Source organism: Dermacentor silvarum, chromosome 5 (assembly GCF_013339745.2).
Source record: "Dermacentor silvarum isolate Dsil-2018 chromosome 5, BIME_Dsil_1.4, whole genome shotgun sequence".
NCBI classification, from domain to species: Eukaryota; Metazoa; Arthropoda; class Arachnida; order Ixodida; family Ixodidae; genus Dermacentor; species Dermacentor silvarum.
This window is the reverse complement of record NC_051158.1, coordinates 82,671,961-82,698,336: the sequence shown is the minus strand read 5'-3', so window position 1 is coordinate 82,698,336 and position 26,376 is coordinate 82,671,961. Positions and strand designations below refer to the sequence as shown.

The 26,376-nt window shown below is 44.3% G+C and overlaps 1 protein-coding gene across 1 annotated transcript; it reads left to right on the top strand.

The window, feature by feature from the left end:
- Positions 1-81: 81 nt before the first annotated feature.
- Positions 82-24,754, top strand: LOC119453554 (adenylosuccinate lyase). The gene is made up of 10 exons (XM_037715606.2): positions 82-704; positions 3,617-3,820; positions 6,262-6,306; positions 7,490-7,569; positions 10,518-10,736; positions 14,139-14,229; positions 15,737-15,954; positions 19,076-19,256; positions 21,173-21,349; positions 24,539-24,754. The coding sequence occupies exons 1-10, from the start codon at positions 570-572 to the stop codon at positions 24,623-24,625; spliced, it is 1,437 nt and encodes a 478-aa protein (XP_037571534.1). The 5' UTR covers positions 82-569; the 3' UTR covers positions 24,626-24,754.
- The last annotated feature ends 1,622 nt before the right edge of the window (positions 24,755-26,376 follow it).

Here is a 26,376-nt window from a genome sequence, read left to right as displayed (position 1 = left end):
GTTTTCAGGTCTGGATGGTCTAGAAGCGTTGCCTTGAATGAAAGTAGAGTGTACTCCAAAGTGATCGTGGTTCACTTCGTTCACTCACTCCTGTGCACGGCGTGCGTGCTCCTGTGATACGTCCAGTCAGCTGTTGAGCGCAGCTGTTTCTCATTTGAATTTACACGCGGCGCTCTCTTCAACAGTCTTGTCACGCATACTCGTGTACCGTCCGTAAACCCCGCATAGCGGGCTCGGGGTGGTTCATTGAAATTATAATTACAGCTCCAGATAGCCGGGGTCGCAACAGTCGCGCGAAGTTATTTATTACATCGGACGACGATTGGGGCAGCAGCAGTGAGTCGTCAGACCCGTCGGAACACTCCCGATGTCGTTGTGGCGATAAGATACGCCCGAGCGGAGAGGAGGAAGACGAAGGCGTGTGCGGCCGTGGAAGGTCATCTCGTGAGGTTGAGGCGAAGAAGAGCGGTCGCTGGATTTTTGTGCCGCCGCTTACCGCTAAGCTTCATCTTGCCCCGAAAAAGTTTGATTCGCGTAATTGAGCTACAGTGTACTGTAATTGAGCCGTCATGAGCGCACACACCAAATATCAGACTCCGCTGTCCTCGCGCTATGCAAGCGCCGAGATGTCTTTCGTGTGGAGCGACCAAAAGAAGTTCTCGACCTGGAGGAAGTTATGGATCTACCTGGCTACAGCCGAAAAGGTATAACTGCGGAGCGTTTTAGTACAAGCATAGAACAATTAAGACGCTGTAGGCTGTGTGTGGCAACCAGCGCTAATTAATGTGCAGGGACCGGCGTAGTCTCGTAGCAGACGAACTCGTCGTGAGCACGCGGTTTTCTGCTGCTCGTGTCTAGACAGACCGATAAGATTGTGCGCAAAGCGGTATTTTTTTCACCGCGAGAAGAGCTAAGCTGGGCGAGTGGCATAATCGGGTTCACTGTATGCAAGTCGAGGAGCATTTTCTTCTAGCACGACATATTAATTTGTATACATATACATTAACTTGCAATTAGTGAACATTATAAAGCATTTATGTCAGGGTTTACGAATGTTTGAAGCATTGGGCAAATGTGAAAGCTTAGCAGTTTCAGCAGAAAGTTGAAGAATGTGGGGACACTGAAACTTGTCTTGACATCATCGCATTCCTGTAAAAGACGAATATTGATCAGTGTACTTGTTCTTTTATGTTAGTGATAACGTAAACACCCATAGAGCATAACTTATACTCTTTTAATACTCCTAGACGTCTTTTAATACCCGCCTTGTTCTATGAACACTTTCGACTACATTGAAGTTATACCGACGTCCACTTAATTTGCGCTTTGATCATACTCAAAATGTTCAACGTAGATCAATATTATTGACAATCAAACTGCCCATATGTCACACTTCATAAAGCTTAACTGGAACATGCCTCTGTGCTCCATTTTTCATCTGTTGCCACAACTACCGTAAAATCCCGAGAGATAGCCCACCTAAAATTGAGTGAAAATATGAGGTGGGCTAACTTTCAGTGTGCTGTCCATGTTGGCGATGGAAAAGTCACTGTAGTCGTGCTGGAGGGGTGGGTTATCTTTCGGGCGTGGGGCATCTCTCGGGATTTTACGGCTGCTTTCTTACACAGTGCTATAGGTGTGTTGGGCCTTCAGTCATGGTGTACATGTTTGTGTACATGACTTATTTTTGCCAGCTTATATGTAGCGGTGGGGGCAAGGAAAAAAAAAAACCTACAGAAATTTAGTTGTGGCTAAATTGAATCTTTTGCTTGCCTAATTTGGATTAATAGGAAATGATGAGCTAGTTGGTGACCCAAAATTCTAGCGAACAGCTCACTTGCAAAAAACACTTTCACACAAACATGTATGGTGAGGACATACACAGGCACTGGACATACTCAGCTCCTCTGTATGTCCTTATCATTCATGCTTGTGTGAGCATGTTTTTGCCAAATGTGCTGCTTCACCAAAATAAACGCCAGTAAGTGCCATTCTAAACCTGCAAATTCAGTTAATGTTAGCACGCACGCAGATCACTGTACCAGGCACCTGCCAGCCATCATATTACAACTTCAGTCTACGAGGCAATTACAGCTACACATAGAGACAGCTGTCATATTTAGATCCTGCTCGCAGTGCATACCTTATTTTAAAAAGAATGATAATAAATGTGGTGACATCGTTACAAAATACAGGGACAACTGTCATTATGCACAGCATTCTAGCATTCATAGGCATGTTTGACAGCATGTGCCCTTGTAATACCCTAATCTATTTCATCTTGCCAACCTCACTGAAGTTGATGGCAAAAAAAAAAAAAAAAAAGTACCACGAACAATGTGAATGGACAGAATTCTTGAGGCCATTGGTGGAAAACGGCCTAGCAAGATGAAAGATCTTACGTTTAATGAGTCTCGCTGGAGGTCATATGTACAGTTGAACCTCAGTATTGCGGATTATCGGATACAATGAAGTAAATCTAAAATGTCCCTCATCAATATCGGCATGTAACGGATATGCATGCTTATAAGGAATCTTGGATATAATGAAGGTGTCAGGTGAAGGTGTTAGCATCAAAAGAAACTTCGTTATAACGAGTTTTGACCTATGCAGTGTTTCCAGAAGGTGAAATAACGTGATGACCCACTGCGGTGGCACAGCCATTAGGGCGTTTTGCTGCTGAGGACGAGGTAGCGGATTCGATTCCCAACCTTTCCAGTGGGGGTGGAATGCAAAAAAAGCTTACACATAAAATTAGGTGCTTTTTAGTGAAAAAAAAAAAAAAAGAGAGACCTGGGGAGATCTAATCATGAGCTTTATCGGCTGTTTTGTTACTGTGTTCATTCCTTCTTCCCAGCTTCTATTTGTTTTTCTTTGTTGTTAGACTTTCCAACTTCAGCATCTGCACAGGCTTTCGTGATGACAGCTCATACATGGGCAACATTCCAGTGACAATAAGTAGTTAGTAGTTCGTGCTCCATTGCCCCTGTCTGGTGTGTCCTTTATGGCTGTTAGTTGTACTCGACACATTCCAAGATAATCTGGGAGCTGTCTATTAGAGTGCCTGTGTTGGCATAAGGACGTTAAAACCAATCGGTTGGCTGATCAATCAACCATTCAACCAATGAACAGTTCAGCCACATTGCGCTCTCTTCTTTGCGTGCGGGTGTGCAGGCCTATCTCGCTCATTTACCAACTCGCTTCTGCCGTGCATCTGGTGCAGGTTAAAGGATTACAGGGGGTCAAAATTAACCCGGAATCACCGCCTACGGTGTGCCTCATAATCATAGCTTGGTTTTGGCACGTAAAACTCCACAAATTAAATTTTTTTTTTACCAACTCACTCACTCGCCAACTTATTCAATCTGAGTGCATGTTAAAGAACACCTGTGCAGGCAATCAGTCCTGCTTTGTTGGTGACAGCCCGGTGCGTGCCCATCTTGGCCAACAACTCGCCAATCGTTACTCAGTGGCTATGCCGAACTGCTGCTGGGCTGCCACTTATAATGCCCGTGTTCCTTTAGGATGCTAAAAGCCAATCAGTTGGCTGGTTGATCAGTCAGTCCATCACTCAATCAACTGTTCAGTCACGTTGCATTTTCTTGCTTGCACGCAGTCCCTGGGGGTCCCCATCACCGACGAGCAGATCAAGGAGATGCAGGAGCACGTGGACGACATCGACTTTGCGGCGGCGGCTGAAGAGGAGCGCCTGACGCGCCACGACGTGATGGCCCACGTGCACGTCTTTGCCAAGCAGTGCCCCAAGGCGGCATCCATCATCCACCTGGGCGCCACCTCCTGCTATGTTGGTGACAACACGGTGCGTGCCCACCTTGCCCAACGACTTGCGAATTGTTGCTCAGTGGGCTGTACCAAACTGCAGCTGAGTGTGCCATTGCGGGTTTTATCACCAACTACAGTTGAACCTTGTTATAGCAAAGTCGGATTTGACCCGTAACTATGTGTGTTATATCCCATAATCGTTACAAGCATATGTTCGCGACACACTGAAATTGGCAAGAAACATTTTACATTATCTTAGTTATATCTGTGTTCGTTATGTAGAGGTTTGACTGTATATTTTGTTAGGGGTGAAATGTCAATATGTGTGTGCGCTATGCCCTTGCAGTTTAGGTTAAGCAGTCTGGGCAGCTTCTTTGTTGTGTAGTACTTTGTTGTTCTCTCTCTCTCTTTTTGTTATTATTCAGTTTATTATCCTAGGACAGTGAGTGCGTTAGAGATAATACACAGACGAGGCTTCAAACTGCAGGGGCACCCTCGGTTAATAGTAAAAGATGGGAAAATATGAAAGAAAGGCAGCGAACTACAAAGAACATCGCAAGAAAACATTAAAACAAAAGAACAGTATCATGTGATATAGTACATTGTAACGAAAGTACAACAGTTGTGAAGTAAAAATAAATTGCTATGATTACGTACAAAAAAAGAAGACTAGCATATAATGCATACAAATATGAGAAAGTAAAATAACAAGGGATGTGAAGGTTAGTTATACAAGTAATGATGAATCCGGCTCGAGTTCAGATGCATAAAAGGATGATTGAGAGTTTAGTGAATATGGCAAACCATTCCACATCTTGTACTGTCGTGAATGAAGATGTTAGTTTTCAGTGCCTGTTTTACCATGATTAGAGTGAACTTTAGGCAGTAGAAAATTGGAATTACAGCAGGAAACTGGAATAAATTCATGTGTGTGAAAGCCGTTTAGTATGTTGGCTGTTTAGTATTGCGAGATGACAACTGAACAAGTTCACAGGAACGATGTCATTTTTATCAAGTAATGAAGTAGTATTCCAGTAAAAAGCATGGCTTGTAATAGCATCAGAGGTGGTCATAGCGCTAGAAGACAGGGACAAGAACGAAAGAACAGGACGAGCGCTAACTTTCAACTGAGTGTTTATTTCGAAAAGGAACCGTTATCATGCGGGAAAGTTTACATTGGGCAGTCTGGGAGGTGCCTGAATGATAGGTTAAGAGAACTTAGGCAAAAATTGAACCGATACCGAGATGGTCATGTTTCTGTGCCTTGCAGTGATTGTGGGTGCAAACCCTTGTTCATTAAGTGTTCTGTTTTGTATAGAAATGTAGATAAAGTTACACGAGAGGTTGTTGAAGCCACTCTGATATCGAGGGCCGGTGATAGTAGGAGATTCCATGTAATGCAGGACATGCCATTACTTGTGTGACAGTTAGACGCTGCTACAGCAGAATTCGGGTAATTAAACGTTTCTTTTAATGAAATCGTGACCGAGGATTATGTCTGGTGCCCATACATCTTTATGGGCCAAGACTTGGCGACGCAAGCCATGAATTGTCATGAAACATGTCATTCATCGCTTGTTTTGTTTCTCCCTGTACGCTTGCACGATGTGATTTCATAGGCGAATTTTATGTAACACAGTCGTATACCCTCCCCAGACCTGATACAGCTGTGTGGCAGTTGTTTTTCAAGTGAGTTCTTATTACCGACTGGTACACTAGGAACATAAACAATTTTTTTTTTTTTAAGTACACTGGCTAAGTGCTGAATGACAGCATTTCCATGTAAGTGGAGAATTTAACTGTCCGCTTACATTTATTGTAAAAAAAAATGTTTTTCTTGGCCTAAGCACAGAGAAGAATGTGTAATGTTGCGTGGTAGGCTGGCATATGTCGATGCTGCATACGGGTTTGTGTGTCAACTTGTCATATTCGAAATGCCCTTCATAGGTGCTCTTCTCGTGTGTGACAACGAAGGGGTTAGATCAAGTTGGTGTCAGTTTTGACAGAAGATCACAAAACCCTTTCTGTATAGTTCCATAAGCATCCAGCTTTATATCTGGAATTATTATTTTATGTAATCTCTTACGAGCTAATTTCGAAAAGGACCAAAGGCAAGGTACCCAATTGGGTACAAAGGGACCAACGAGGATATGCCTATGCATCCGGCGTTGAGTCACTCGGGATCTCGCAAAAGTGATCGTATTCCCAAAAGCGATTGCTCGAGAATACTGCTCCAGCCTTGTTGTGCTGGTCAAATGCAGACTATAATATATGATGTTTATCAGTGTGTTTAGTTTGTTGCCACTGGTAATTTTCACTGTTGTGGCAATTTGCTGACGTGCCACGTAATTTCAGGCTTGTTTTAAAGACAAAAAGAGAGTGTACCTAATAAAACTGCTGTGTCATCTTGTTGTGGTACTGTGGGCATGATCTTTAGCGATGCGACAGATTCGTAACTGGTGCTTGTCTCTGGTGCAGGATTTGATCCAACTCAAGGAGGCCTTTGGAATCCTTCTGCCCAAGGTAAATGCATACTACACATGTTGCTCTTGCACACTGACGTGTCACTCCTATTCCTGAAGGTATGCTGACTGAAATGTTTTCAAGCTCAGAAGAAGAGCTTGAAATATGAAAATATACAGTGTTCGCAATCAGTACCACAAATTTTGTGTCACAAATCAGTACCTCAAAATTTGTAGCCAAGTTGCAAGCTGCTGCTCTGTCTTATAGTGGTGCAAACCAAACAGAATAAGCCACTCTTATGAGAAGACGTGAAGCTGCATGTGTACCAACACAAAATTCTTTTAGTACTATGCTTGTAAACACATGTATAATAATAAATGACAACTTGGGAGTTTCTACACCTAAATATATCAAAGCGCATGGCTAGCTGCTTGCCAGTGTCAGACATGCTGCAGTGTTTCAGTGGCAATGTCATAGCTGCTATCTTTTACGAATCTGTTGTGAAGTGCCTTGTTTTATAGCTTGTTTACGATTGTCATAATAGTGCCAATAATTTTACTGCCTTTGATTTGCATCGAGCTTAGGGCAACAGTGATTTCAAAGGAATACATTCACCAAACAATTTTTCAGTGATTTTTTTTTAACCCGCTCGTTCGTTAAGACCTCACCACATCACGGCCACCTACCCCCTAGAAACAGGGTAATAGCAACCGAAATTTCAGGCACTGTTGCATGAATATTTCGTAAATAAATGTTGTGAATACTTTCATTTCTGTGTAGTGCACATAATTCCAGCTATGACTATAGAGCAGAGTATGTGCGTTTTCACAGCATCTATACAGAACAATGTCTGTGAATCTTTTAATAAAGGGTCAACAGCTTGAGTAATCGAAATGATTTTTAGTATTTGTTTCACCAACTTTTAGTATTGCTTGTCTGTGACTGTAGTATTTTTCATATTTTAGTACTGGAAGATCTGCTGATGCATGTATTGTGAGCACTCGTGTACTTATTACAGCCATACGAATCTTTGGGACTTTGGCATGTTAAAGCCAATCAATCAATATCAATGAGGCATACCAGAAGTAAACCCATACTGTGCCCTTGGAAAGGAAAAGCAGTTCTCTTTGGTGAACCTGCCTACACCTCGTGGTTTTCTGGAAAACCTATTTCATCATTCACAATTACGATATTTTTATATGATAATGTTGGGTCATTCAGTAACCGTTTCTCTCCTCCATAGCTTGCCCGTTGCATCCAGCGGCTTGCAAAGTTTGCAACCGAGTACGCCATGATTCCGACACTTGGCTACACGCACTTCCAGTAAGTGAAAGAAAGCTTTTGGTAACATTGTTTCACTCTCTCACTAACGAAACTGCCGGAATGATAGACCTACCAGTTGTCTTGTAGGTGGACCACAATTGTGTTGTCTGCTTAGCGCTATTTAAGGGCTGTCAGCTGCAAAATTGGACAGTTATCATTCCTACATCTTTGCTAAGATTGCTTTGGTGGTTTGTACTGTAGACTTTAATATGAGTCCAGCTAATTAGATTTTTCTATTAAGTTAATCAAAGATTATGACTGATGCAAATACGTTTTCATGTGCCAAAAATTTCTTTACTTCGATGGATAACTTGAAATTGACTGGTTGACACGAATGTACAATAATGTTGCAACGGTATTGTCATTCAAAGCCTTTGGTATTGACCTGTTAAAATAACCTGCTCTGTTAATCACCATTTTTTTCTTTTTTTTCTTGCATAATTTGTTGTGGTTTACATTATTGCGCTTGTATAATCAGAATGTACCCACCCCCTCTGTAATGCCACTTGGGCCCTGAGGGTATTGCAATAAATAAATGCACCAGGCACCAATGGTGACCCCAATCATGACCACAGTGGTTGCAGCGTCTGTCTTCGCAGTATTAGGGGACAGCGAATGTGTCAAATACACATTAATTTCCGGCGAAAAAGCCCATTTTCGGCTTGCCCTAAGAAAATTTGAATGTGGAACTGGCAGCATACAATTAATGATTACCGTACTTACCTTTTTCTAAGGCACACATTTTTTAAAAAGGAAACTGGTCTGAAAATTGCCTGCACGGTGCAGTCACACACAAAACAGCATTCATGGTGTTCTTAACAGCCTACCGTCAGATCCATCCGCCATTGTCAGATGGCGACAGTGACACACCACTTTCAGACTTTGATTGCAAAACATGTTATTTCACATGCTAAGCGACTGGCAACAAAGTTGTGCCTTGTGTCTCTGGTGTTCCCAAGAAATGCGTGGGTCGCAGGACGAACTAGCAAAGTGGTTAGTCTAGGTGCGGGCTACGATCCCGTTTGTGGTTGCTGCAGAGTTGTTCAACAAATGTGGAATATCACATGTCCTGTATGGAGGACGACATGTGGTCTAAAGACGGTGATAAAGTGCCGTGTAAGGGTGACGTCGATATAGATTAAGCGTAAATAAATTTATATTCTGTGAAGGTAAAGTTAGCTGATTTCACCATTCCTTTAGTTGCCAGAATCGCAGGCATGCTACATTTTTCTTGCTTTTTAAAAAAATTGGGTGCGTGTTAGATTTCTACTTTGTATAGGAGCTCTAATGCCACTTCTATGTTAGTTTTCCATTTTGAATATATAGAAAGTCAATAAGCATTGAATTTGGGGGCATGTTAGGATGGCACAAATACTGCCTCGTGTTTCAAAGTGGCCCACCAGATGAGTCTATCAGTTCTATTGGTCTGATCAAGGTCGAATTAATGGAAGTTGACTGTACTGCCCATTTCTAGGTGGAATTTTCAGCCAAAGTGGAACTCTTTTGCAGTTGCCTTTAACTGTTTGATTACTGCTAGAAATGTGCTCATTTTTGGTTTTAACATCTTAATTCAAGACATAATAGTCCTAACATATACCGCAATACATAAATTTATAGCCTGATCACTGGTATTTTGAATGGATGTAAAAGAGTAATAATTCTCAGATATTTTTTGAGAATTCTTATGTGAAACTTCAAGCAAGCATCTCAAGGACCACGAATGGAAGTAATAATTTACTGACTATTTTTAGTAGTATAAGTACTGAGAGTAAAAAAAATCTAAAATATGCACCCGGTTCCTAGTTCCCAACTTTTGTAAGTCAGATCACGCAATAAAATTATTATGAAGATTTGTTGGCATCAATACTCTGGTTAGTATTGATGCCAACACCATAGCATAAGGATACCCATGCTATGAGGGAAAAGCAGTCGCTTCGCAAATGTGAAAGCAGGTAAGTTCCGATTGTACAGGGAGCATCTTTAACTCATTGCAGCGGGTACCTGCTTCCTTGTTTACTAGATTCCTTAGGCTCGTGAAGCAATGGTTGTCAAGTCAGGCAGCATGCAGAAGCCTCCTCATAATTGAGTAGTGTTTCATTCGATCAGCTTTTCTGTGCAAGCAAGATGGTGGTCTAGTGCACGTTCAACTGGCGCTGGAGGCTCCACGTGCTTTGTCAGATCATGTACAGTGCTGTACAGTAGTGGAGCGCTCCACAGGGAGATTGAACAATATTGTACAATGAGGAATAAGGGCACTTGCACAAGTTGTGTTCAGATTGTAAGAGATTAGACAGCTAGTCAAGGTTTCGTCGAAGATCAGTCAGAAATTGGCTGCACGCTCTTGTGTGAGTGAGAACCGCGCACGACAGGAAGGATTGCCTGTAATAATTTGTACGTGTGTTGACACACTGGTGGGTAAATACAACCCAAGGAGGGAAAAAAATAAAGTGGCGCTTGATATTGGTCAAACACAACTATCAAAATAACACTCATTCGTAAGCATCTACTGTTGTTTGAGACATCGTTAAAACAGCCTGGACGTCGGATCGGAAAGTCAGACAGCCCGAGAGAAGCTTCTGTGTCTTCATACTGCTGTCATTTAAGAATGATGTTGTCAAGTCGACCAAATCGCAAATTTTGTGTCATTTTATTGAGGAAGTGCTATGAGCACTGGACGCTAGCTTTGACGTTACTTCCAGTCGAAGTTTTGCTTTTCCAGACTTCCCAATTTGCCAAAAATGGTCGAATCAGACAAATAGCTAAAGCTCGGTCGTCATTTCACGCGGTGCATGATGTTGCCAGTAGACGAATTCCAACGGAAACATTTAACAGTGCGTAGAAGTGCGTTTTTTTCAAATTAATCGATTTCTATAGGTGCGGTAACGAAAGATTTATGACGCTCAGCTGCGGAAGTCGTGTTTCACAGCTCTGTTGTGACGTGCACGCAGGCCGGCACAGCTGACGACGGTCGGCAAGCGGGCGTGCCTGTGGGTGCAGGACTTGCTGATGGACCTGCGCAACTTGGAGCGGGCGCAGGCGGACCTGCGCTTCCGTGGCGTAAAGGGCACCACGGGCACCCAGGCCAGCTTCCTGCAGCTCTTCGAGGGTGACCACGCCAAGGTGCAGGAGCTCGATCGGCTTGTCACAAAGATGGCCGGATTCGAGAAGTACGCTTGGACTTCCTGCGTTCTTTCTCTCCTGCGACTACACTCAAACCTCAATATAACGCACCTCGATTTAACGAAATTCACGATGTAACAAACTATTTTCATTTCCCCATCTTAGTGCTATTGAATTAATGAAACCTCGATATAACGAAATTTTCGATATAACGAAGTTTTCGCTGCAAGTACAAATTCGTTATGTCGAGATTTGACTATTTTTTTTCCCCGCTGCATCTCTCTTGCTGCCACGTGGTCACCATCATCAGTCTATTTAAGTATGCTCCAGCATGAAGACTTCTCCCAGTGATCCGTCGTTACCCTTGTCTTGCATCTGCTGGTTGCATCCTATGCCTGCAAATTTTCCAATTCCGTCACTCCACCTGATCCTCTACTGTGTTTTCCCTCCCTTGGCAACCATTCTGTTAATCTACAGTTGAACCTTGTTATAACGATATTGCATTCAACACGAAAATACCTTTGTTATATCTGATATTTGTTATAGACGTACACGCTGATTTAGGCACACAAAAAATTTACATATTTTACATTTTCTTTGTTATATCAGAATATTGTAAAACAAAGCTTTCTCTGCCTCTTCTTTCAACTTTTTGGCTGCTACTGCTGTCTTGCGTGTAGCGTCGGGGTTGGTTGAGTGCATTTACAGTCTGCATGGCAGGATCACGAACGAGAAAGGCGAAAGGCGACGTCAGAAAGCTTGCCTCGTTTGGGGTCGCTACTACTAGACATGGCAACAGATGCGGACAAGTTGGAGAAGTGTAAATTCAAGGCACGGCACCGTACATTTCTGTTGCTTCTGAAAAATAAAACACTGTTGCAAGTTCGTGCAAGTGGACAACTGACGTAGGGAGTGCAGACACAAAGCTGCGTTAAAGCACCGCAGCATCGAGACGGCACTGCGCAAGCGGCCGTCCAGCAGATCAACACTTGTGCCACGATACAATGCACCGTGTGGGGCAATGACAGTGCTAATCTTCTCGCAGGCTATGGACAATGGCACGCAACGACACCTCGAGCAAACACGTCTTGCTGCGTATTCTGCGCACTAAGTAGACAAACACAAGTGTGAGCAAGGTAACGCTTTGACATCAGTTCAGCGCTCTCATGTTGCATCGAGTGCTGCAAAACATGCGCTGTCAACATCACCACCAATTATCATCAATCAAAGCAAACATTACGGAAGGCTTTGTTTACACTGATTCCCACAGTGCATGGGATCTGCATGAATATTTATATCTGTGTTTGTTATATCGAGGTTCAATTTGCAATAGACATTCATTTATCTGTTGTATACATTACATGACCTGCCGAACTCCACTACTTTCTCTTAATCTCAACTATGTAGTATTGGTTACAATCATGTGAATCGGTTTTATTGTGATGATTAGAAAGATTACAGGATTTTTATATACAGGAGGAGGTTCCGAAGTCAAAGACTTCAATGGGACATCTCTTTCTAAACTAAGAATTATAAAGGACAGATCACAGTAGCAACAAATCATGAACAAGGAACAATTAGAGGTTTACAACAAAAAGCATAATTAAAGAATGAAATGTGCATAAATAAGAAGCATTTAAAAGAGCACTGTCGCATAATCTCGTTAAACACTAATATAAATTAGAAGTATAAGTGGCATGATGTACATAGCCTAATTGGTGAACTCGAATACATACACATAACAAGCACATCAAACAGCAATACGTATTATGGTATCACAATGAAAACTAAATGAAGGCATACTGAGAGAATGTTGTAATTAACTAAGCATCAGCCCAAAACAGAATGTATTTTCTTGGTTTCTTAAATTTGTGAACTGTAGATGTTATTATATCTAATGGTAGTGTGTTCTAGAAAGCGACGGAGGAAAAATGGACGTTCTGCTTACCATAATTAGTATGTATCTTGGGTAAAATGAATCTCCTATTTAGTGCAAACCTAGTAACATTAGTATTTATTAGAGAAAACTTTAGTATAGAGCTATTCCATCGTGTGTGATTGATTTATCAGAACAAAAAGGTACCGAGGTTATATTTAACGTGTTTTGCGACTGAGAGAAAGTGATTAGTTTGCAAAGCATATGAGGCGTCGTGGTTATATGGGCTAAATGTAGTTATCCTAATAGCCTGATTCTGCAGGATTTGCAGTGAGATTAAATGGGTTACTTAAGTGTTTCCCCAACAAGTAACGCAGCAGTTAATGTGTGAATAAATAAATGAAAAGTATAAGGATAGTAATGTTCGATGGTTGAATATGTGTCGTGTTTTTAGAAGCACCCTAATCCCTTGTTTGCCCTGTAATCCACGTTGCCATCTTCCTGCTTCATAATGTGATGCCTATAATTTTTAATTTCGTTGCATGTTAATTAGCTTCTTTAGTTTCATATTCTCAGTAAACACAATGCCTCCAAAATGTGGTGGTTGGCACATTGCATCCCCAATTTTCCCCCATGTTTCACTCAACCGGTAGCAAAAATGTAGTCAAAGCGCATACATTTTCTTACTACTATTAAGGAGCGATCGGTGTTGGACACGATGGTTTTTGTGGAGACGGTTTCACAGTTCTTGCACAGTTTCACATATGCAAAATGTGCAGGAGCATGCAAATACGCCATGCAGATGATAAAAAGGAAATGCTTGGGTTGACGACGTTGTTGTTTTTTGGAGAAGCGGCGCAGCTCTTGCTGATGACTGTTGCTGATGTCGTAAATGTCTACCTGGGTCCTACCCGGGTATAAATAATAAATTTTACATTTAGCAAAGTCACGTTCAAGATTGACTGCATTCGGTCTGCATGTGGTCTTTCAATTGTAGGCTCTGTGCAGTGCGCGTACTAGCATGATATTTAGCGCAATTGATTATGACAGTGTTCTGTAGTGGCTGAGATGACTTTGCTACCATGTTTAAAAAAAATGTTGCGAAGGCCCTTTTAACGCCCCAAATACAAATTGTTTCTGTATTTCGTACAATGAGACATGGTGGTGCGTCATAACACCTCTACAGTCAAACCTCGATATAACGAACCTCGATTTAACGAAATTCTCGATGTAATGAACTATTTTTATTTCCACATCTTAGTTCTATCGAATTAACAAAACCTCGATATAACGAAGTTTTTCGATGCAGGTACAACTTCGTTATATCCAGGTTTGACTGTATTGCTTTGGCATGTGAAAGCTCATCGTAGTAATTACACAGATCATGCTATGATCAGCGTGGCATTCCTAGCGAATAACGTGAGTCTCTTTTACATGTTCTGTGCTCCAGTTGCATGCTGTGGGCCATTTCTGCAACCGGCTTTTGTGACCACATGGGATGCCGTGCGTAACACATTGCGATAAAGTGAGGGACACTTCTGGATTGCTGCTGATTCATGTTGACACTTTGCAGGACCTACATCATCTGCGGCCAGACCTACAGTCGCAAGGTCGACATCGACTGCCTCGCGGCGCTGGCCAGCCTCGGTGCCTCGGTTCACAAGGTGAGCGTTCACTTAATTGCGCACTGTTATCCGTAAAAATTGGCACGGTGTGGTACATTCTGAAAGGCACGCCAGCACCGACGGTAGGTGACGCTGCGTCCTCCACACTGTGGGTTACGAATTTAATTTTTTACAGGGGTGAACTTGTGCCCAGCTATGCAAGTAACACTCAAACACAACGGTAGCAGCGAGCAAGGTTGGCGATCGTCGAAAATCTGATCTCCTGGTCAAGCGTGTCGGCTATTTGTACATGACTCATCGCAGGGTACCCGATTGCGTGCGATAACAGCGATAACCAGCGATAACATTTGAGGAACTTCCGATACAGAAAGGCATGTCTTGAGCTGAGCGACAACATTTGTTAGCTGGTGAAATGTGGTCACCAGATCAAAATAAACAAGCACGCCTGTCAATATCACGCGAGTGCCAACCACAACACGAGTCAGTGACTTGCAAGAGACTGCATAGCGTAGCGCGAAACAAGACAAGCGACACTGAGAAACGAGGACGAGCGCTTACTGCCAACTGAAATGGAGCGGTCTAACTCATTAGACCGGTCCTGCCGCCACAGACTAAATGGTAGCTTTTGAGCACCAGCTACACGCCTGAAAGCCTCTGGCTATCCGGACGGATTACTAGTCTCAGTAGCTGAGACAATCTACAAAGAAAGAAGGAAACATAACAGCGAAGCTATGGCCACTGACGGGCCATTGTAACCTGCGTGCACTTCAGCGAAGCATGGGGCATGTCCTTGCGCGTTATCAGTAATGCGTGGGGATAAAGCACTTGTGTGATATTATTAAAGAATTGGATGGCTATAGATACTACTTTCAACTGCAGATCAAAAGCATCGACGATATGTTTTATGCATTATGATGATTATATTATGATCAATATTTCATTCCCATTGCCATGTCCTCATGGCATCCGTGAATTACAAAGGTTTATGGGCACATCAGCAGACACACGAACTGGCAGTTGCCCTGTCAATCACAATGCCGAACGATACCATGACACAGTGGATCTTGTTGCAATCGCTACACCCCATTTGAAGTATCCCTAGTATACTGGCTGCAACTTTGTTGCCAAGGCTCTTTATCAAGCGGCCATACTCAACGCTAAGGTGTGTGTTGTGGATGGAGCGCTGTTGTTCTAATATATATTTAGGGCTACATACCCCTTGTGTCACCTTTGCACATTACGGGGGATTGGCCAAGAATGGGCACATACCAATATCACACACACATTGACGAAGTTGTGTGTTCGAGGACATGCCCATTGTGTCACATGCCCTGTGGCCTGCACTGTCTGCTCAGGAAGACAGCAGGTAGCGCATACTTAGTGGCACAAGTTAGTAGACAACTTAGGTCACTGGATGTGAAAGAGGTTAGATACATACTGCAACGTGGGCAAAGTTTCCAAACAATGCTATTTGCATCAAAAGTGTTTGGGCAGTGAGAGGTTAAAGACCTGCCCATCTCTCGCCACATTGTTTTCGCACGCACAGATCTGCACCGACCTCCGACTGCTGGCGCACATGAAGGAAGTGGAGGAGCCCTTTGAGAAGACTCAGATCGGGTCATCCGCGATGCCATACAAGCGCAACCCAATGCGGAGCGAGCGGTGTTGCGCCCTGTCGCGTCACCTGATGGCGCTTGTGGCCGACCCACTCGCCACGCAGGCCACCCAGTGGATGGAGCGCACCCTCGACGACAGCGCCAACCGGTGGGTCTGCATGTACTACAGCGGCACGCGCCTGCGTGCCCATGTCGTGTGCAGACTGCTTTAACCACGAGTTACGCAGCTTTACAGCTGTTGATAATGCATGTGTATGCGACGTGTGGCTTCGCCGCATGTGGAGCTGCACCCGAAGGCGAAATGTGTGTACAGTCGAATCTCGTTAATTCGAACACGCTTAATTCGAACTGCCGGTTTATTTGAACTGACGCTGTGGTCCCGTCAAAGTTACGTGATTTCTAATGGGCAAAAACACCCGGTAATTCGAACGTCAAAGCATTTGCGGCGGTTAATTCGAACGTACCGCGCACCGACAATGTTCCTAGCAGCGCGCCAAATCACGCGGCGGCGCCTGTGACCGGCATTGCTCCGACCCCGCCATAGAGCAAAAGCTCAGGAGAGACCCCTCAATGGCACCCGTGGCGGAAATTTCTCTCTTTCAAATGGCAAGGTCGCCGTTTCTGCGTCGCGCCAAAACACGTGTACGTGCCGACTAGAGTGTACTAGACAACCGTATACTAGTACACTCTAGTGCCGACGTCTCAGCCACGCGGAGAAAATGGCAGTGAACCCTTCTCCTTTATGCTTCCTCTATTTTCTTGTCACATGTTGACCTTGCACGCTGCGGCTGCAGTGCAGAGGGAAGCAGCGGCGGAGGCCCAGTCCAGCCAACGTAACTGCCCATGCCGGCAAACGCTCGTTCCCGATAATGGCAGAAACCGAAACTTAAGGAAGCGAGGTAAGGTGGCGCCGACACTGCAGCGGGCGCGCACGGAGACAGTCGAAGGTGAGGGAGCTGGGAGGGAGTTGAGAGGGAGGGCGAGGGGAGCCACTGAAGCCACTGCCACCGAAAGTGCGGAGTTGCCGAGACCAAATCCGCTTCCCTGTCGACCTCCTCTCTCACCTTCGACGGTCTCCGCGTGCACCCGTCGCCGTGCCAGTGCCGCCCGCTTGCTGAAGTTTCGTTTTCTGCCATTATCGGGAAGCGAGCGTTTGCCGGCATGGGCAGTTTCGTGGCCCGCGCTGGCTATGCGCTAGCGCGCCGCGATATTTCATGACTCGCACCGTTTGTGCATCGTGCTTTGGTGCACGAATACTTCAAAAATACGTCCTTCTTTTAATTCGAACAAATTTTCGGGCCGCTTTGAGTTCGAATTATCAAGATTCGACTGTATAACTTGTGTCCCCCACATTGTACTTCAGTTTTTCAATATTTCCTTGTGGTTAATTAGGTACAAAAACAGGGATTCTGTGCTGCTTACAGATTTAATTTGTGGTTTTGTGTGTAGCTACGTGACTGACGAGCTCATTTTTACCACCTTGCTAAATGCACAGTGAAATGCTCGGTAAAAGCTCTAAAGAGGCTGAAAAAAATGCCCAAACATATGGCTACTTCATTTGGCAGTGTCTGCCAGATTCTAACGTGCACCCAAATCTAAAACACACCTAGTTTTGTGGTTTCGAAGTACGGTAGACTTCCATTAATTCAATTCCATTTCATTCAACGTTTCGGTCAATTTTATCGCAACTTCAGGTCCCAGCTGGCACCCACACATTTCTATGGCCCTAAACTTCCATCCTAAAACTGGCCATCACTGGATAATTTGAATATAACCGGTCAGTATGCATGCACCTGGGCCCTATGATGACCCAATTAGCGATTCCTTTAGTGAAAGTGTCCAATACTAAATATATATACGGTGCACATCAAGATGTCCTCACGAAAACGCCTATTTTAGGCCTGCTCTAGGAAGATTTTCTAGTGACCACGATAGCTCATGGTAAATGATTACAGCACTGACATGATTCTAATGTGCATCTTTTTTTTTTTTCCAAACAAAATTGTGCCAAAAATAGCCTGTGCAGCACAATCGGATATGAAACCATTGGATACGAAACCAAAAACCTTTGCAACAGCCTCCCATTGGAGCCAGCCTAGTCAGTGTCAGTGCCATCACAAGATGGCAACAGTAGTAGTTTTAGTATAGTGTGACGGCAACGATGCACCGCTTCTGTTACGAAAGCTCATTCAAAAGATGTTATTTTACATGCTAACCTAGCAACAGCAAGTTGCGTCATGCGTTTCTGGCGTTCCGGAGAATTGCATGCATCACAATTACGAACTAGCAAAGTGGTTAGTCTAGACGTGGACCACCATCCTGTTTGGGATTGTTGCAAAGTCGTTTAATAAATCCAGTACTATCAGATGCACTATGGACTGTATAGCCGACATAGACAGCGATAAAACACTGTTTGAGAGTGATGACAATGTACATTAAGTAAATAAATTTCCATTCTGGGAACGTAAAGTTCATTGGTTTCGTCTTTTTCATATTGCCATAATCGGAGGCATGCTACATTTTTTTTTGCTAGAAAATCGGGTGCAGCTTCGATTTCTACTTTGTTTAGGAGCGTTAATGGCATTTCTACGTTAGCTTTCTACTTGCACGTTTGATTCGGGAGCGTGTTAGTATCGGGCATATACTGCCAAATAAATCGGCAGTGTGTTTCAGCGTTTTTTCTGCCTCTAGCTTAATTCAACCCGTCGGATAATTCGATTGATTGTGCCCGTCTTGTCAGGATCGAATTAATGGAAGTCGACTGTACAAAGCTAATGTAGAAATGACATTAGAACACCTAAATAAAGCAGAAATGCAACGTGCACTCTATTTTGTAAGAAAGGTGTTGCGTACCTGGAAATCAGAAAAAGATTGAATGAGTGAAGTTTACCTTCTCATAATAGGAATTCAACTTTATGTCCATTGTCGTCACTCTCGTGCAGCACTTTATCGCTGTCTATGGACCACAACATGTAGTCTTTCATATGGTCTGCCGCACAATCGGTATTCCACATTTATCGCACAACCCTGCAACAATTGCGAACCAGGTGGTGGTAGCTTACACCTAAGCTAAATAGTTTGCCAGTTCGCCCTGCGATGCGACAAATTTTCAGCAACGCCAAAAATACTTGATGCGACTTTTGTTGCCACTAGCTTAGCCGGACTCGAATTAACGAAAGTCTATGGTAGTTGGTTGAAGCACAATGTTTGTTAGGTTGCATTCCTGTAAACTTAGCTGCTCCATCACGATCTCTTCCCATGTCATGTAGGCGCATCAGCTTGGGCGAGGCGTTCCTCACAGCGGATGTGGTGCTCAACACCCTGCAGAACATCTCCGAGGGCCTGGTTGTCTACCCCGAGGTGATCAAGGCCCACATCCGCCAGGAGTTGCCCTTCATGGCCACCGAGAACATCATCATGGCCATGGTTAAGGCCGGCGGCAACCGACAGGTATCGAGCAGAGAGACTCGAGCTAGACATACGTGGGAGACTTCCATGACGTTTTACTGCGACGGCAATGAAGACCTGAAACTGTTCTTTTCGCTGCATATTATCATATCGTAGGTTTAGAGCCAAACAGTTCTAAAGGTGTGAGATGTGAGTGCAACTTTTTATCTGGTGAATTTGTGCCCAGAAAAAGAAGCAACACTTGAACCACAGCAACAGCAGTGCAGTTGTCAGCCATTGAACTGGATATTGTGGGTCAGTTCAATCTGTTACATATAATGCACACAGTTAAATATCGTAACGTGCTTGAATATAACGGAATTCTGGATATAATGAATCATTTCAGTTTTTATAACTTCTTGCCCATAGAACAACATGTATTTTGGACCTCAATACAGTGAAATCTCGATATAACGAACTTCAGGGGACTGCGGCAACTTGTTTGTTATTCTTAAAGGTCGTTATAGTGAACGCCTCAAGATTAACCATTTAGCCCATCAACCCATCAGTTGTCACCGTATGAACTATCCACGAAAACATCGCTGTTGGCTCTCTGTTGCTATTTTCCATAGATTCCGCCTCTACGCACCACCGAAGCACCATATATAGTAAGAGTGGTGTGCTCACAAGAGATGCTGACGCTGAGAAAACCACCGAAAAAGAGGAAGCTTCATGTCGCCTCCAAAGCATAATGTTTCATGGACACCGCTACTCTCTCGCTCGAGGCGGACACCTGAACTATTCGAATGTGATAAAGTGCGTAATAAGGGGGAAAGTGTGTGCGCGTCTCTTCTCTAGCCTGGTTGTGGTTGCACAGGGCTTGTCAGCACAACTGAGTGCATACGTGGCCCACGTGCCCTATCTTTTATGCAATCTGTGGCAGACGCAAAGTCAAGATGGCCATGTGTGGCGTCATGTGCACTACTTTCCTGTGCATTTAGTGCTAGAGGTCGCGTAATCTCAAGTTTCGGAGACGCTTTGAAGCAAGAGGCAGACGAAGCAATCGTTCCCCTTTGCCTGTACTCTTCATAATAGCGTCATTCCACTGAGGGCGACACCATTGGCCGCAGCAGCTGAGTGAACGCGAAAGAGTCGCTGACTTTGCCTTGTACTGCTGACGTGAAGGTAACGTCAACACAATATGAAATCGTATCTTTCGTCGGCGACTCTCAAATTGAACAAAACAAATTTTTTTTCTCACTGAAATGCATATTTTATGACTGCCTGATCATTTGGGAAACTGTGTGGCTCCTTCCTTTTAAGAAAAATCCATCCATGACTGTACTTATTGCGTAGAAGTTTGAATTTTGAATATATAACAAAAGTTTTGATATAATGAAGTGCTGATTTTACCGACTTTGTTATATCGAGCTTTAACTGTACATGTCTCACAATACAATTCCAGGGCAACCAACCGTTGGTACCCACATATACTCAACCTGATTAGACATGTCTTTTTTGCCACAGAACTGGTGACAGTGTTCGTAAAACTTAAGCTACAGTAGACGCAAAGCGATAGCTTGATAACAGTGATAATCCGCTCAAAAGAGGCACCAGTAAAATGATGACACATGGCAGTATGCAACTGGTATGTGGAAGTAGTGGAAATGTGATGCAGTTGTTAACAACATACTAAAACATTCTGATGCCACGCACTTGGTGCTGATGTTCACACAATGGCTGCTGCTGATGATGGCATCCGCAGTGCAGTCAAACCTCGATATAACGAAATTGTACTTACATCGAAAAACTTTGTTATATCGACAATTTCGTTATATCAAGGTTTCGTTAATCCAATAGAACTAAGATGGGGAAATAAAAATGGTTCGTTACATCGCAAATTTCGTTAAATCCAGGTTCGTTATATCGAGGTTTGACTGTATATGGCTACGAGTACAATAGTCTTGGTTTTCTCGCAGGACTGCCACGAGCGCATCCGCGTCCTGTCACACGAGGCGGCCTCCCAGGTCAAGGAGAAAGGCCTGCCCAATGACCTGGTGGAGCGCGTCCGGGCCGACTCCTACTTTGCCCCGATTCACCAGCAGCTCGACTCACTGCTGCACCCTTCGTCATTCACTGGCCGGGCCCCTGAACAGGTGGGTCGTCCTGTGCACACTCGGCACCTTGCTCGGCCATTGTGTGAAAAGGACAAAAGGAAAAGAAAAAAGTGATGACACAAGCCGAGTGGCTTCACTTCACTTTATTAAGCAGTTAGACACAACCACATGAACCCAACAGACAATGAAGCCAACTAAAGCGTCGGGGCAATCACGTGCCTGCTTTTTAATTGAAATGTTCAAATGATAAGGCCATGAGTGGTGCTGGCTGAAACTCCCATGGCCAGATCTTGTACACAAGCGCAAACTAGCCAAGAAAGTGAACGCGAGAACAGCCGTTGCCACAGCTCAAGTGATAGCGAACTGCATACTTAATGCAAGATATGCGAGTTCTATTCACCCTATAACAAGTTACCTCTTCGTCCACTTTCATTTCCATTTACTTTATCATTTCTACATTTCAGGTAATTTCCACTACGCTGTCCTTGGCTTCATTGTCTGTTGGCTTGTTGTGGTTGAGTCCAACAGAAAAATAGAGCTCCTCGGTTTCCCTTTTCGCCCATTAAGCAAGTACAGTCGACTTCCATTTATTCGACCCTGGCGGAACCAATGAAATCGACTGAATTATCTGGTGGGTCAAATTAAACAATATGCAGAAAAAAATTCAAACACATTGCTAATTCATTTAGCAGTATTTGCCTGATTCTGTCCAAAGTAGAAAACCAATGCAGAGACAACATTACAGCTCCTAAACAAAGTGGAAATCTAACGCGCACCCGATTTTTTAAAAAGAAAAATGGGCAAGGATGTGTATTGCACAGTGGTGGCCGGTTGCCTAAAGTCACCTTTGCCGCAATATAGCTGCGTTATGCGACAAAGCATACAAACGTTGTGAACGGGGTTGCGGTGATTGGTCCAATTTTCCTGTGGGGAAAAAAAAAGGCGCGTGTTGGAATCGGGTAGATATTGTGATCGGACATTGTGACTACCGTTGCTTGAAAACAGGCATTTTTGACGATAGATAACATGTGTTCAACGCACTCACTGTCCCCTAAGCTCTTCTGAGACAGACGTTTCCAGTAAAGGGGCCACTATTGGGGTCACCATAGGAGTCAGGCGTATGCATGCTGACTGGCCAAGTTTGAATTATCCACCAAAGGCCAACTTTAGGATCGGAATAACAAAAGTTTCAGCCCATAAAGATGCATGGGTGTGGGCCAGGACTTTTGGTCGTGATCAAATTAACGAAAAATTAATTTTAACTGAAGTCGAATTAATGGAAGTGTACTGACTACATAGGGGGGGTCGATATGTTTTAGTCTCTTGCTGGTGAAAGAAAGAATTAAATTTTTAAAACTGTGAGTCAGAGTAGCTGTGCGTTCAGAACACTTACTTGTTTCCTTTCTTCCTTGTCTTAACACACCCTGTGTTTCTTAAGATGAATGTTTGGCCTCTTGTTCAACTTTTTTTGTTAAGCTTTAGCTTCTCAAAGCTTGTCACATATGCTGATGTCAACTGGTAGCTGAAGAGGCAACTTCTTGTGCCTTGGCAACTGCACACTAGCTGTTTGTGACATTGGGTGTTGCCTATTGGTGTTTCTCTGCTGCGTGCCTTTCCCCTTGATAGTCATCATCATCATCAAGCATACTGAAGGATGAAAGCATCCCCCAGAGGCTTCCATTTAACCCTGCATCAGCCGATTCCACCCCATGCCTGCAAATTTCCTAATCTCGTGACAACACCGGCTACTCTGTCACCCTCTGTGATACGCCATGGACCCACAGATGCAATTACGACTTTTACCCGGTTTTAAACGACATGAAGAAACCTTACTGTGCCGCCTGCGATTAGGAGTTTCTTTTACAAACTCCTATTCATTCCTTATGGGGGCGAAATGCGAAAACACCCGTGTACTTAGATTTAGGTGCACGTTAAAGAACCCCAGGTGGTCCAAATTTCCGGAGTCCCCCACTACGGCGTGCCTCATAATCAGAACTGGTTTTGGCACGTAAAACCCCATAATTTAATTTTTTTTTTTTTTATTCATTCCTAATTGGAATGGCGGACAGTGCCAATTGCAGCACATGTGGTGTTGAGGAAACCACCAGACATCTCTTATGTGACTGCCCTAGATACGAAGAAGAGAGGATTGCCTTTCGGACTGCTTTGGGGCACTTAGACGACAGGCCTTTTACGGAGGAGAAGATCTTGGGCCCGTGGCCTCGTGCGTCTTCTATGTACAGGGCTACAAAGGCGCTGCTGCGCTTTTTGAAGTGCACAAGCCTGCATGACCGCCTGTGACGAAACTTAGCGACGAACGCTTGAGTGTAAATGTGCAAAGTGTGAACTGTGAACTTCTTTCTTCCTTCTCCTCTTTCAATCCCTTCTCCCCCTTCCCCAATGCAGGGTAGCCTACCGGGCTCAGCCTGGTTAACCTCCCTGCCTTTCCCTTATGACTTTTCTCTCTCTCTCTCTGTGATACTCCCTTCCCTTGGAACCAATTTGGTTTCTATAGAGTTTCTAAATTATTAGAGGAAAATCTGGTGCTACGAGTCCAGAGAAGCGCTGCAAACGTGGCGGTTCGCCGGCACGGGAATGATGAGCAGTACTTTATCATTCAGGGCCGCTATCTTGTACGCGTTCGAAAAGCCGGTATTCGGTTTTGCCTCAAGCAATTGGGGGGGGGGGGGCTAGATTGGCCTAGACCACGATATCGGCGCGACCTACAGCCCCCCAATCGCGTAAGACGAAACAGAACGTTGGCTTTTCAAACGTGTACAAGATAGCGTCCCTGGCTTCTGGCTTCTAATGACTTTGTGGCTTTGCTAATTGATCACATTCAACAAATTATAGGCGATGTCCAAGACGTGGTGGCCATGATGTGTTTCTGGATCCTGCAATCACTTCTGACACATGCAGTGCACAAAAATATAGCCTTTGAGATACGTTTCTGTTGCTCAGAGGAAAGTGTCACTGAGGCGTGGATTTTGACACCACCTATTATTGCTTGGAAATTTAGAAAGATACGTATATTATATCAAAGCAACCTTTGAAGAACTGCAGGGCTGGCAATTGTATTCGTTGCCGTGACACATCGACTCGTATTTCACACATAAAATTTAGCAGGGAGGCTAAATCCGAAACTAGGTAGTTTACATGATTCTTTTTTTTTTAAGGACAGGTTAAGTTATGCAGTGACATGCAAAACATGCTCGACAATCTTTGCAGGTGAAGGAGTTTGTGGAGAAGGAGGTGACACCCGCCCTGGAACCATACAAAGCGCAGATGAATGTTGAAGCCACCGTCCAACTGTGATGACATGGTTGTCAACGTTGTTGCCACTGAGGTTACGTTAGCTGCAAGGCAGCTATTTGCTGTTCAATCTAGGAATTAAAAAAAAGTTATTGTCCACATCCTAAAATAAACATATACTGCATTTGTTAATTCTGAGTGATGTTTCTTGCAGCGACATTTTGCCTATTGTGAGTAAGAGAGAAATTTATTTACAGAAAGGCGGAGATGTCGGCCTGAGCTGTAACTTGCTCTGGCCTGCTACTCTGCACTGGGGAAAAGGGAAGGGGAGGAAAAGGGTGAATGAATGGTGATGATAAGAGGAGGAGGTATGTATATACAAGTTTACAATTTTGTGGCATCGCTAAAGTGGTGCGTCCAGCCCAGTGGCTTGTAGAAAGACTAAAGCGGCACTGGTTATCAGGGCTGCACTGTTTGCATTGGCAAGGACCTAAAAGAAACTCGTCTGATAGGGGCCTCTTATCGACTTTTGCAATTGAAGAGACCAGTTTCTGTCGTTCTTGCGCGTGCGCGGGACAAACGCAAAATATATGATCAAGTGTTTCTGGTACCTGGCAGTATTCACAATTGGGGCTAATGTCACTGCAACCAGTCATATGTCTATAACAATTCGTGAATGCGACACCAAGGCGAATCCGGTGCACCATGTGTGTTTGGCTTCTTTTGAGCTTGTGAGGAATGCGGTATTTCATTTCTGGGCCCCATTTATGCACTCGCTTGTGTTCACGATCTGGCTGGGTCCAGTGCTCCAACGTACAATTGCGCATTACGCAACGAAGTAGGGCATTTGTGTCTGTCCGTGAGAATGGAATGCGTACTTCAGTCGCATTATTTAAGGCAGCTTTCGCCTCAACGTCTGCCTGTTCGTTCCCTATCGCACCACTGCGTGAACGTATCCATTGAAAGATGCTAATGTGCCCATTTCTATTTGCATGGTCAAGAAGCTCTGCGATTTCTATAGCCATTGAATAATACGGGCCCCGCCTGAGAACACAGTCAATGGTTTGAAGAGCTGGCTTGGAATCGCAGATTATCGCCCATACGCGAGGAGGCTCCTTGGAGAGAAATCGAAGTGCCTCCCGGATAGCAGCAAGTTCTGCGGCAGTTGATGTTGTCCTATGGTCTAGTTTGAACTGCCGTGCGACGATCATATGTGGAATGACGAAGGCTGCAGTGGATGCATATGGTGTGACAGAGGCTTCCTTATACACGTGTACGGTACCACCGTACACTGCATAAAGGCGACACAGAGTAAGCTGCTTGAGGCCAATTGATGCAATAATGGATCCAGGAATCTGCAGAGCAACAAACAAAAGGGAGGGAATGGGGGCGACGCTGTGCTGCGGCACCAAATGCGTATCTTGCAACCGGGCGCAAGATTAGCTGGCGACGCAATCTCCCATGCGAAAGGAGCAAAGCGGGAAGGCAGTGCGGGAGGGGGGGCGGGGGGGGGCGGCTTCTACACTGCCAACAAATGTGTTCTTGTACTTTGCGCCTGTGCCGGCTGTCGGTGTTGTCGCGTGCACCGTATCTTGAAAGCGATCTCCACACGGCTCTGACCTTTGTGTGCGCTGTGCTTACCCCGCTAAGTTTTCGTTGAAGCGATAGACCGCACAAACATTCGATCGCTGCGGAGGCCGCGCTTCCCCACGCCCGCATTTTGACAGCGATTGTCTGCGGTCATCGAGTTTATTCACGTTTGCTTGTGTGCGTTGACACCACGCTTGTTATTTCAGTTAGTAAGCGAATCTGTC

What these genes read in the sequence shown, in the direction of transcription:
- LOC119453554 (XM_037715606.2), top strand. Translation starts at nt 570, where the DNA reads ATGAGCGCACACACCAAATATCAGACTCCGCTGTCCTCGCGCTATGCA. An exon ending in ACCTGGCTACAGCCGAAAAG is followed by an intron (nt 705 to 3,616) that starts GTATAACTGCGG and finishes GCTTGCACGCAG; the next exon opens with TCCCTGGGGGTCCCCATCAC. An exon ending in TTGGAATCCTTCTGCCCAAG is followed by an intron (nt 6,307 to 7,489) that starts GTAAATGCATAC and finishes TCTCCTCCATAG; the next exon opens with CTTGCCCGTTGCATCCAGCG.